General features: G+C 37.6%; 1 protein-coding gene across 3 annotated transcripts in view; it reads right to left on the minus strand.

Moving 5' to 3' along the window:
- Positions 1-3078: 3078 nt before the first annotated feature.
- CPPED1 (calcineurin like phosphoesterase domain containing 1) overlaps positions 3079-13704 on the minus strand; it is a 52660-nt gene continuing 42034 nt past the window's right edge. For 2 of the 3 annotated variants that reach the window (XM_035548631.2, XM_050713724.1), the window contains exon 4: positions 3079-7167. In XM_035548631.2, coding sequence (XP_035404524.1) covers positions 6935-7167 — 233 coding nt within the window. In that variant the 3' untranslated portion in view covers positions 3079-6934. Of the gene's footprint in view, positions 7168-9946; positions 10105-13704 lie in introns of those variants that run through there. The other variant, XM_050713725.1, reaches the window with a different exon arrangement.

The raw sequence follows: 13704 nt of genomic DNA on the forward strand, positions 1-13704 counted from the left end.
TAAGACTGAGTTAAGCTCAGGCTTTGTTAAAAAGCTAGAAGATGGTCTTTATGCACTGTGCCCTGTCATCACCCTTTTGGCTTCAGTGCTTGTAGCGTGCTCGAAGAACCATGTTCTTGTGTGGTAATACTATCTTTTTCTCATGGATATCCAAATACAAGTCATTGGTTTCCTCCCTGGTGTGCTGTTGACACGTTATTCAGAAAGTTTCTGGGCAGGGAAGTTGCCACATGTAGGACTAGTGATCTCGGTTCATTAGAGCAGTATGAGATACCTTGCTACATTTCTGTGCCTTTTTTATACGGAAATGGGAGAGAAAGGTCTGAATATACACAGATAATCCCATTACTAATTAATTTAAAAGGCCCCACTGTATTTTTTAACAACACTATATGTTTCTAAACAATGTTCAGGAAAGATAGGCATCTACTTAGAAGATGAATGTTTCAATTGCTGGCTACCCAAAAGTGACATAACAACACTATAATTTTAAATAGGATGAGGCTTTAATGGGTCTCCTAGAGGAAAAAATGCTGGTTATTAGTAGAAATGTACTAAACTACTTGCATTTGACAAAGTGCTAATGAAGGAAATTACTTCTAGAGAAACAAATGAAAATGTCAATTAAAAAAAGTAATGGCTCTCTGAGTTTTTTTTTCTTTTTATCTTTTTTGCTTTCTTCTTAAAAAAGACGTGCTGGCATGTTTTTCTTGTTGCTTGAAAATATTTTGGTTTGTCTCTGTCTTCTGCATTTTTTCTTTCCTTCTGAATCTGCTGCACTGGAGCTAGATTTCATTTAGACAGGAGACATTTAGTATTCTGGTCTAATGCTTTTTCTCTATCATATGTTTTATTTTTCCATTTTTTTTTACAGAGCATCTTCCAATGAGAATGCATCCAAGAGCACTGTGGTTTCATTTATCAGCTTTGAATTTCCTAATCTTTAGGTGACTCAGTAACAATTAATAAAACTTTACGTTAGGGAGGATAGGATTAGAATGGGCGCAAACTACTAATGAGACATTGCTCTAAAAATGTCTGCAAGTCTTTCATTGTTCAAGCCCTGCTTGTTGTAATTGCTGCCAGTTGCATGAAGCTGACAGCACCTGCTGGCCTTTCAACGTCCCACTGGAAGAAGCGTGAGCATGGAGGATGTGGAAGCTGCCACTCCTGCAGCCTTCTGGGTGAAGAAAACTGTAGCAACAAATTGACATCCTGGGCCTTGTACTTGTTTTCTTGTACCTTTTTTTTTTTTTAAAATAATGTCTTATCTTTGCCTAAGGAATCTGCTCTTCTGCAGGATGTGATTTTGGCAGCAGTTCATGGCAACCAAGCCTCGCATGCTGGCAGCCTAAACCCCACACTTCCCTGGTTTTGCATCCCCATACCTGCCAATGATGGGACATCTCATATGTCAGGATAGAGCAGGAAGAGATGGAGGGTCCTAATAACTATAAAATAGTATTGAAGTGGAAATTTCCTCTTTACAATTTTCTATGCTAAACTTGGTGTTGCTACATAGTAAGAATGTTTATCAGAAACAGATGATGTCAGGGTTTATTTGGCAGGCAAGTTTTCTGATAACTAATGTGTAAATGTTTCTCTTGCTTTAGAGGGTATTACTGTGCTCAAATGGTAGTTGCAAAGAAGGCTTAATGAGAGCATTAAGAAAAGAAGCTTATTCACAGCATTAACATTTGCTGAAAAAACAACGTGTTAGCCTTGAATGGCTTGTACAATGACATACATAGGTAGAAGAAGTGTGAATTTTTAAGCAGAGAAATGCTTACTTTTTAATGCTTTGTATGTTTGCTTATGTTAGATACATCTCATTATTTGGTCTGAGAGCAGAACAACAACAGCTACTTGGGATAATGTTTGGAAAAACAGAGACTAGAAAACAAGTTTCTATGTGGAGGTAAGGGAGCAGTCATTGAGGCAGAGACAGTGAACATAGGACGTTCAGACTGCAAGCAGAGATGGTAGAGGAGGCTTCACTTCTGTCACTGCCCCTTCCGACATAAGACGTCATTAATTTTTAATGAGACATCAAGCATTTATTTTCTGTCTGCAGTCTCTAGAAGTTGAATACTATAATCCCATCAAAATATTGCCTCTATTGCAACTTGCAAGATTAGATACTAGAACCAAATGAACTAAAGGCAAGCAGTATGCAAATAGAGTAGAGTCAAGGCTTAATGACCTTCTTGAAAGATCTGGAAGAAGCATGTTCTTAAGTTTGTTGCAGACATTGAAACTGACAAACCAAGGCTGATCTCAAAGACACATTTTTTTGTAACTTGCCTCCTGCTCACAGGTCGCCATCTCAGTTTGTATTTCATTATATAGTATTTGGTTATTTTCTCGGGTTGCTCTGGTGTTCTAATATGAATTTTCCACATTTAATGAGCCATCAGCGGTTATCTCAGCCTTTCAGCCGTCTCCAAGAAACTAGGATGAATTGTGGTCACCTGATTTTTTTTTTTTCTCTGCCCAACCCCCTGCGTGTACAGCAATGAAAGAGGACTCGCTTGCTCTTTCGTTCACCAGCAGTTTGAACTTTTAGTGACACTGTACTTTAAAGGCAGTCATATGCCGACAGAGAGTTACAATTATCAGCCCTGCTGGAGATACAAAAATAACATCCTCAACATCAAAAGATGTTTTCTTAAATGATAATTAGTGTCTCCATGGGTGGATTGTTTTATAATTTAACACAATATGAATTATTTTTCTCTCCATAAACAAGCTGAGACACTCTGACCACAAGGACCTCTGCCATTTCTAATTACTTAAGGCATCAGAATTAATTCCAAGTTAGCTGACCATGCTAAGGAAAGCAATCCAACATAATTTGCCATTTATGCTGGTAAAAAAGTACATTTTTATTTTTTAACTGTTTGCTTCACACGGTACTGTTCAACAACACACCATAGTTAAAAATCCTTCCCACAATTGTATAGTATAATAAATATGAGGATGTGTTTTCATCTTAGCTGACATCCACTTCATATGAACTAAAACCATGTGGAAGTTCTGAGTTCTTATTCAAAGAAAGAAATACTTCAAAACAATGTGTGCTGCAAGGGAAATAATTTTATTTATTTTACACATACCTTAGGTTTTAGGATGCTGAGATGTTTATGTGCGCCAGGTGGGACTGTGCTTGAGAAACTAAGGCATGGCAAAATGAACAGCTAATGAGATGCTGGACACCCCATCTTATTTTGGGCTAGTGCAAGGAATTCTTAATTCACTGAACTGAGGAACGGGCTAGAAAAGGTCAAAATACTGCTGAGGCCATTCCATCACTCCAGTGAGCGGTGTGTTCACCAGACTGTCAGCCAGGCTACGAAGTGATGGTTATGCACACAACTTTTTTCTCCCTTTTGAAAACCCGTGAGGCAAGAACAAAAATGAATGTCTTCTATGTTTCAAATCTAAAACTTTGAGACTGTTTTTCTTCTTCCTGTGACATTAATCATGTTGATCATGAAGTCTTTAAGAAAATACCTGTTTTTTTTCCTACTTTACCAGCTAATTCAGGAGAAAATAATAGAAAGTAAATTACATAACGTTTACCTGTCCTCACAAGAGGTATGACAAAAATGTGGGCCACAGCTGCACCCCAGTCACTCATCTTTTCTAGTAATTATACAGTAAAATACTGATAAAAACCTTACATTAAAACAAAACTCATAGCAGCTAGTGACATATGATATAGGTTTTACTTATACTCTACTGCAATTTTTACATTTTGTAAATGAGTTTTCACCTTGTAAAAACAGCTGAGCCACCTGCAGGCAGGGGAAGGCAGGAGGGGTGGCTGGGGTGCCCAGCTGGCCTCCTCTAGCCCACGGTTGGTTCCTGTTTGCTTGTGTGTCTACCACCTTCTGAGCTAAGTAACTGAAAAACGTCCCTCGGGTATATGAGCAACTGAAGCTTGGCAGCTGCACCAGCAGGGAAAAGCAATGGAGGCAGCGGTACTACTATTTTATTACAATCTGACAGACAAATCCCCATTATTTGATTAATAGAAGATTGTCAAAGTTGGATGAGGCTGAGATGGCTCATACCAGCACTGTTGTTTTCAAGCAAACCTGTACAAGAGCTGGCTTGCGGTAGCAGATGTCTAGAGGGAGATCTGAAGGGCAGAGAAGGTGGAATTTCGGTCCAGAAGGCTTTCTGCAAATCTACATGTGGTTGTAGCAGTAGAGGTGGAACAATGCTGGCGTTACCAGCTCACTGACAACTGGGAACACAGATGTCTGATTTCAGCCCTGCTCATGGGTGAATCTGAGCATGAAGAGCCACAATTCTACAACATGCCCACTAATTTGTGAGGATAAAGGCACTGATCAATCTTCTTGCCTTGCACAAATATTACTCTCCATATATATTAGGTTAAAGGTTAAGTGGTACTAGCAGAATGCAGTGGAAGGTGCTGTTACACAACATGTGTTAGCGCCCAAAATCCTACATGTAAAGCGAATGCATTTAATAAAAAATCAGCAGCCTAACTTTTCTATCTTAAAAAACTACAAACTAAAGACAAAGCTGGTAATATTTTTACACATGAATATAAGAACATATTCTTAGAAATAACTAAATAAAATATTTGAGATATAAAGCCACTTTTTAAAATTGAACTTCACATTTGTACTTGAGTAATATTTTCATGACAGAACGCACAGTATTTCTTACAGTGAAATGACACAAGTGAAAAAAATTTACAACTATGAGTTAAAATTATGCTTATACAAACATTAGCATTGCACATTAGTACACTGTAATTCTGAAAATAAAATTACAGAGCTCTGTAATACCACTACTATTAACATTTTCATATTTGTTGAAAGACTTTCTCCTGAAGTTATGCTTCTATCTCCCAGGCTTCATATATTCAGTTAAAATTATATCCTTTAATAAACAGGCATATGAAAAAAATGCTTATACACTTCCTCCATTCAGCTTTACAATATTGTGCCAGAGCAACGAGCATATTCCATGCTCAGATTGTCTCAGGTCCCTCTGCTGAACTTCAGCCTTAAGATGTAACCCGACATACTTAAAAGATTTAAGTTATAGCAAGACTATTCTCCCCCTGCCAAACATAAACCAGCATCATCTAATTCGTGAAGCCTTTAATGATCTGTGATTACTAAATAGCTCCCACCTATATAAGACCAAATTTTACCAGTAGTCAGTGGCTTGAAAGATATGTAAGTACCCAGATTTTTAGAATAAGTATCTGAACTAATGGGTGTTTAACTCCTAGCAAAACTGCCATTCGGGTGCTTGGGTACCTACCCATTTCAAAGCAATCTACCCTGAGATTTTCATTCTCATTTCCCAGCTGTTCCCTTGAAAATGAGTCTGTGAAAACATTCAGCTAAACAAAAGCAGCCAGACAATAAAAGCAGAATCATTTTCTTCCTTTTTAAACTGAACATTACCTATGCTCAGGTTATTATTGTGGGACAGTAGCCCACATTTGGTCCTGTCCATCTGCAGGTAGAGCTGTTTCACTGGTACAACTGGCCAAAACATCACAGCTGTGGGTTTTCACAATCTCATGAGCCCCACAGATGAAGCTTTAATGAGCCTCCCAAGTAAACTTGTGACAAAAATATCACAAAACTGACTCTTCAGCACAGTATTTCACCTCCTAGACTGTATTTAAGTACCTGTATGTTCTAGGGAATGATGTTGTATGCAAGTACACATAAAATGGATCGAGTGCATTGCATTTTTAGCCAGTATTGCTTGTGTCCCTCCATCTTCAGGTGGTAAAGTTGTGCTATATCTGTATATCTAGATCACCTGTGGCATAGATTATATGATGTGTTCAACTAAACATTTAAAAATTGAGGTATATGCTAATTAGATGAAGACTTTTTTTTTTTAATGTAAAAGTAATCAGACATGCTTGCTATAAATATTAGATTGCAGCACATATAGAATACAATTGTCTCTTCTTTCTATATGATTTATTTTGTAAGACTTATTTCAGTGAAGAAAACATACTTTATAGGGTTTTCAAGATTCAATGGCTATAATATTTCAATAAGGCATGTTTAAATTGCATTTAGAAATGGAAGTTCTCCACTTGTCTTACAATCAACGAAGTGACACTATTCTGTACAGAATATTCTCTCTCTCTGCAGCTATTCCAACCTTTGAACCTATAGCAATAATATATACTAATTTAATGGTGATTAAATTTCAAAAGGAAAATAATTGTTCCATGCTAAGTTTATCTCAGTGGCATTTATACTAGCCTCATTTATAGATTTTTCATTATATCAAACTCAGATATAAGGGAAACCCAAAGCTGTGACTCCACTGAACAGAATGTGATTGCTCTCCCATTGCTGCTGGCTCTGAAGAGCTAAGAAAATGAAAGAATGGGAAATGGGTGAAAACATGACCTCTGGGTAACAAGATCTAATTCAAAGGTTGCTAAAAGTCAGTGGGAGTCTGTTGATTTCACTGAGTTTTCGAGATTTATTTCTACAGAGTAAAAACATGTCACATTTGTATTGTCCAGAATATAACTGAAGTGACTAAATTTATTGATTTTAAAGTGTCTTTTCAAACATCAAATGAAAATAGACTTGAGTTGAAGTACTACTCTAACTCTTGGCTATACTCTCTATTTATTAAGAAAGTCTTATCCAAGAGGTAAGTAAAAATGCTCAGAACAGACAAATCTTTTCAATGATACATTAGCATATTAGTTCTGTTATTCCATATTCCTCAGAGGCCTCATTTTCAAAAAGAGAAATATGTCAACGCAGAAACAAACTGAGAACAGTTCATGGGCATGGTACACCTGTGACTTCAGCTTGTAGAAACTTTCTAAAACTCTATTAGTCTAATAAATACAGACAAAACTCACATCAACCATTTGAGTTAAAAGGGATTTGACAGCCTAATTTTGCTTAGCAAGCATATCCAGCAGCTCCTTCTCCATGCCTTGGCTGCTCAATTCATCTAAACTGTAGTATCTATGAACAATCTTTTCATCTGTCACAACAACTACTCGAAGCCCATGTGTATCTTCTCCCAGCTGACATCCTATTGCTGATGTAACCACCATTTCCAGGCCTCTGTAGGACCCTCCAGCATTCCTATGGTAATGTCCAGAAAATACAGCCTTAATGCCTGTTAAAAAAAAGAAAAGAAAAAAAAAAGAAAAAAGAACATATATTTAGTTAGCATTTGCAGTTCATATATGTGTTTATCCTAAAAGATACTGCTGAAGTTTACACTGCTAGTGGGGTTGTAGAGAAAATTCTATGGTAACTGTAGGTGTCCTTCAGTCCTTAATAGTTCATAAAGCATAAAGTTAAGAGGAAACCATTTACCTGAACTTGCATTTTAAACAAATAATTAGTAAACAGCAATAAATAACTGTAATTGTAATAAAGACTAAATAATTAGTAAAAGGAATGATGTTATGCTCCACTGGCTTTGTTAGGGTTACTGAAGTCCCCCTTCTTTACACTTGCTGTAAGGTGTTTGTCATCTTGCTAATTCTTTGGCTAGAAAGAAAGAACACTCCAGAGGAAGCAGATTAAAAGTAGAAAAAAAAATCAGTAATGAATAACTGCCTAAAGAATAATGCTACTGAAACATGAGCTGAAAGCTAAGGACTGTGTAGCTATATTTGACAATTAACATGCAAAAAATTCACTACGGAGAATTTAAACCTATTTACCCAAGGCTGATGACCTTAAAAAAAAGTCAAGACAAACAAAAAACGTGGATAAAAAGATAATTTGTAATCTATTCTCAAAGATATTTAGGGTTTATAACAGATGGAATAAATCCAGATACATGAAAGAAACCTAATATGCAGAAGAGGTTGTGAGTTATAATAACACAGGGAAGAAAGATGAGAGCACCCAAAAAAGAAAAGGTTGATGATCTGCATGAGTCAGGAATGGCAATGACATGAATTAACATTTACCTAGTACAGGGTACAAACAAAGCAGGTTTATTCTAATTTCCTCTGTATCTTTGATGATTTAAAGCTTTATTTATTTATTTATTTTTATTGGCTATTTATATTTTACATTGTACTGGGTTAAAAATCATTCTGTTAGGAGCTTGAAAGAAAGAGATACTTTTGATCTGGGGAAGGAGACAACAACATGCTGCACTGAACATTTCTGGGTAGGTAGCATGCAAATATCATCCAAGATTGGTCAGGGGTAGAAGAAAAGCTAAATGACAAGCAGCAGCAGGTACAAGGAACAAGTGTACTTCATTTTCAAGGCCTTATAATGTACTTCGAAATCCTTGGCTGAATCATTCTAACTGATTAGGCAAACTAATGTTTAAAAAAGTCCAACCACCCCTCCTCTTCTTTCAGAACACAATAATTCAACAAAAAAAATAATTAGGTTTACATATGCTGATTTTGACTGTCTTCTAAAGGTGACCCATATGTCAGCTCTGCTTTCCTGCCATGCTTCTCAGTAGCCATAGGATTTTTTGCAGAATTTTTGAAACAATTTCAAATTAGATGGAACTGTCATCCTCATCTCCAAAATGGAACTTTTTCTTTCTTCTGCCTTGGAAAAACAAACTTAAAAACTGGTAGAAGCTGCGTTCACTGCTCTGAACGGCCTGATTGTCTTTTCAGGTTAAATTCCTAATACCAGATAGATTATTTTTCCCTCTCCATTTCATGATTTATAAATTTTAATCAAATCACTTTATTGCTATGCAATAATGAAACCTTGATTAGTCTCATGAGTCACAAAAGTTGAAAAAAAAACCCCACATATTTTAATGCTAAGTACTTATCTTTCACATCAAAGTTTGTAAAACCATTAATAACAAAGCTGAGATTCTAGGTTCTTCACAAGAAAGAAAGTGCTACCACAGACAAACATTTCCCTTCCAGGTTAAGCCAGCATCCTTTAGCATTTAGCTACTGCTGGATACACAGCTGAGCATCATACACCACTTTTTTTAAGCAAAAAATTATTGATCAGCTTTCTTGCTAATTTAAGATGGTGCATATTTTATTTTGATAGGAACATGGTCTGTAAATAAGGTAACACTGATCGTAACACTGAATCAGCTGCTAACAGGCTTCTGAAAAGATTTCTGAAATTCTTTTAAGACTATTTATATTATTCTGTTTTCCAGGATGACACAAAAGGCGACTAAGTTGCATGTTAATTTAGATATGATATCTGAAAATCCTAGTATTGATATCTGTGACTGATGGGGCAATATAATTTTTTTTTTCTTTACAATCACATTTATTTTTTTTCTCTGCAATCATGTTATTTACATGTGAAATGAAAATGTGAGCTAAGTATAACTAGCAAATTTTACAAACAGGTTTTGGGATTATGTTTTGGTATGCTCAGTCTAAGATCCTTGGATTTCAGAATGCACAACTTCCTGAAGCTGTATTTAGTGCTATTTTATACTACTCTGAAAGAGAAAAATTAGTAGACCAGATAGCTGAAAATACTAGGAATTTTGTTGTTTGTCATCAAGTATGAAACATATAAATTAATATTTAAAACTGTTGCAGGAAGCATTTAGATCTGTTGATTTATGATACTATTAATGACAACTGAAAAAATTTCAAAAGCACCTAAATGATTTAGATGTAATTTCCCTATTGAAACACAAGAGGTTGTGTAATCCTTAATCATAACGACACTTCCATGGTTCTTCATAAAGCATCTGGAAATATATTGTTAATACTGAGTGACTCAGGAAACACACCTAAGTATTCCCTGACAACCCTGATTAAATAGCAAGCAGCTTATCAGAATAACCGATTATTTTATGAAATTTAATCTTTCAAAGACTAAATATCAAAGTATCAAAGACTAAAGCAAGGAAAAAAGGAAAAGAGGTTGTGTGTAGCTGGTCTTGCTGCAGAGGACCTTGTCATCGCCTGCGTTGCACCACCTCCTGAAGTTCCTCAGCATGACACGGGAATTTCCAGCTTTTCAGAGAGCCAGAGTAATACTGTGAATAATTCAGTTATTTCATCCAGTAAGTCCATGCTGAGGTTGACAAGACTACCTCTCAAAGTAGGATCTGTTACTTGTTCCATGTGGCTTTCTAGAAAATACATGACATAGTCCATGAGAGTTCCCTCTAAATCTGGTTATGCATTGCTCGTTTTCAATAGTTGGATAGTAAATGTGACCAAAGATTAGTCCAGACTCACAGTTTTGGCAGTGAGCTGCCTAGATGGCAGCTAGCACTGCTCCACCTGCCAGCCTTACACAGAAAAGCCAGAAAGAAGGGTACATCTGAGATCTTTGTTTAAAAACTCTTTGAGTTTTGAAGATGTAATCAAATGCCCTGGTACCTGCATATCAAGCACCAAAAGATCACTGTGTCTAAGAAGGAAAATATTACCTTAAGATAATAATGAGATATCTTTGCGCTTAAACTGTGTTACAAATGGTAAAACTTTCACTATATAAAAAAGCTGAAGGATGTCGAAGAAGTTGAAAAAAAAATTGAAATCCCTGCAGCACAGGCAGAGAAATGAATTGTGTAAGCTTATGCTATTGCATTCTTAGTATCTCTAGCAAGACATAAGGGGAATTTAATGATCCCATGTACTGTACAGGTGAAAGCATTTTTTTTGTAATTATAAAACACTGAGCAGAGCCTACAATGATGCGCAGGGATGGACACCAAGATTCATTTGTTATTGCTTCATATATTCCAGCAATCTGCCATTCCATGCTTCCCACAAAAGGTAAGACACACTCAGTGCTATTCAAGCGGTAGGCCAGCAAATGGGTCATTTGTGTTACTATAACCGTGGCATAACAAAAAATGCTAGCAACAACTGATTTTTGCCTTCAGACAGCAGATATTCTGGCAAAGACTAAAGGCAATGCAAAGGCAGAGAGCTGTGCCTAAGAACACAGCTGTAACTTCACAGGAGATCCTCATCTCCCCAGCCAGAACACCTTCCACCCTTTCTCCTGCAGTAATTTAGACCTAGTTCACCATGATTAAATGAAGAGGGAAGTAGGGGACCTGTCTTAACAAACTTGGTTATATCTGTCCTTTGCTTTCATAGGAGATAGTGATTTGACGACTGATACATAAACTAGGATCAACCTATAGTTAAAAATTAAGCAGCTTGGAAAGCAAAATATAATTATTCTTCTGTGTGCCTGGTGAAAGCTACACGGGCTTTCATATTTCAAAATCCAAACCTTACTCAGATAGCAAATGACTCAAGAGGGAAAACAGAATGAAGTAATTTTTACATTGAACAGTGGTATATGAAGGTTGTTGCCAGCTGGAACTTGTCTGTTATCCTATTTTAGTTTATCGGTACTGATTCTTTTTGCTCTGTGTAACATACTCACCTAGCTGGTGTGAGAATTACACTTGTAACTTGGAGAGCTTGCTCTGACTCAGCGGCAGGAACCTAGCAGAACAGTGTTTTTTTTTTTTTTCCTTCCCCCTTGGGAGAAACCCCATCAGAATACCTCAAAAGGTGATGGCGTGACATAACGGGCTCTCCACAGATTCTGTGCTTTCTGTATTATTTGGATCTTTAGAATCATCATATAAGGGTGTTTTAAAACTGATGCTAGTCAGTTTGAGAGTGAGGAGTCATTTCTCAACTCCTCCATGTTGTATCTTATTACAGTGACTGCCTAACGTAACATACTTGAGCAATTCAGGCACAGAACACAGCATTTATTTCTCATTACAGGCACACACAGCCAGGCCACGAGGCTACACTTGTCCCCCACCTTCCAGCCCCGCCGTTCCTTCCTGCAGCGACAGGCAGCATGTGCCCACCTAGAGCTGCTTAGGGCATGGCTGGGGATCTCCTTCCATTGCTTTCCAGTAGACAGCAAAACTCAGCCTCATGGGACTTTAAGTATGACATCCTTCTTGCTAAAGTGGGACCCGTCTTCCTTTGTGGCAATGCCCTTAGAAGAGCAAGCCCTGACCTGGGAGGAGTGGATGCTGAAGTAGATGGGGCTGCTTCCAGCATTGCTGCAGCCTCTGAACAAGGCACTTGTGGGGTGGACAGAGGACATGCTATACTTAATAAAACCAGTCTGCTTTCATCTGAGAGCTGGCTGTAATGGATCCATGTGTATAGCACCTTCCTGTCCTTGCAGCACCTGACAAATAACTGACGAGCTCCAGCAATGCTCTGGACTCCTCCCTCAGGTACACAACTAGCATGGACCTGGCTGGATCTTCGCCTTCACCCGCAGAGTTAAGCTGTGGCTCAGCCTTCGAGGACTGAACATTTAGGAACCAAGTGTTTGGCCTGCTTTCTTACTGCACCAGCTAGATCTGTAAAATATCCTTACTCACTTCTAGTAAGTGACAGTGCTACTATGGAAACATGAATTTGTTTCAATGTTTTCCACTTTTTCTGCAGGTAAGCAAAACTGGTTTAGTCCGTGAAAAAGTTAGGACAAAATAACAATCATAAAACTGTAGTGAGATATAAACCCCACGTGACACTCTTTTTGTAAGGGACGTGTAAGTGCTTTTGTAAGGGAAATAAGTGCTCTCTTTTAACTGGAAGGATCGTGTTCAGCTTTCCACCTTGCAGAGAATTTAACCTTTGGAATTGAAGAGGAACAGAAATCAAGACTGTTATCACATACGTAAACCAAACCCCAACCACACAGTTTCAGTGCAATTAGAAGGATAAGGGTACAAAAGCAGTAAAGCAACCTTACTTATAAGGAAAACCAAAATCTCCTGCTGTCTGAGAATTCACGGGAAGATTTTTGAGGCACCCATCCTAGACCTTTTAGCCAAAAACAGCAGGCAGACGCCAGGTATGAAGTTTGGCCCATGAATCATGCAGTTTTTTTTTTTCCTCAGGCAAATATTGCAACTTCACCCCACTTATGTTTAACATCTGCTACCTGCCTACACACAAGAAGGTATTTTGGAACAGAACTGAAATAAGAGTGATTGATAAACAGTGCAAATATGATACCTCACAACAGAGGATGCAATTTAAAACCTCTTTTACCTCCTGTTGGCTCTGTGAGGCAGACCGTCTAAACAAGCTGGTGTTTATGGATACTGTTCATTCAAATTCCCCATTTTAGCATACGTCTGTCATTCAAGGCCTAATTTCGCTGGATGGGTGTTCAGTGCTGAAATGCCCTTGTGGAATGAGCTGCTCAAGGATCAGCCTTTGCTAGAATCCAGCATCTGCCTTTGATACCTCCCAGTGAAAGTTGTGCCCAGACTTCAGGTATTCTTTATTTCCAGTGCTAGTATTAATTTTTGTTATTGTGGTGTTACAATCTGTTACATCTCAAACGAAGAAACAAACAGGTCACTGCTGTGTATTAATAGAAGTCTAACTGATGTTGTTTATTACTTCAGTAGTACTTTTTTGTTCACCCAACCGTCTTCCCCTCACTTTTGTTAGTTAGCATAAGAAGGAAATCTGAACCAGTCAATGCAATAAGACTAAGATGACAAGCAGGCAATTTACTTTGCTCTTGCTTTTGATCTTAAACATAAAAAGAATCTCAAGATGTATGCACTCAAATTTAATTTATTCATTTCAGATGTTTTTCTGAAGTAATACGGTCAAGTTGCTCACGAGTCCCCTCACACACAAAACCCGTTTTCTAAACCCTGTGAGAAAAGAGCGGCGTTTGTCCTGGCAGGTCTCCCTGTAATAACCTGCTT

The sequence above is a fragment of the Cygnus atratus genome, chromosome 15 (assembly GCF_013377495.2).
Source record: "Cygnus atratus isolate AKBS03 ecotype Queensland, Australia chromosome 15, CAtr_DNAZoo_HiC_assembly, whole genome shotgun sequence".
Lineage (NCBI taxonomy): Eukaryota > Metazoa > Chordata > Aves > Anseriformes > Anatidae > Cygnus > Cygnus atratus.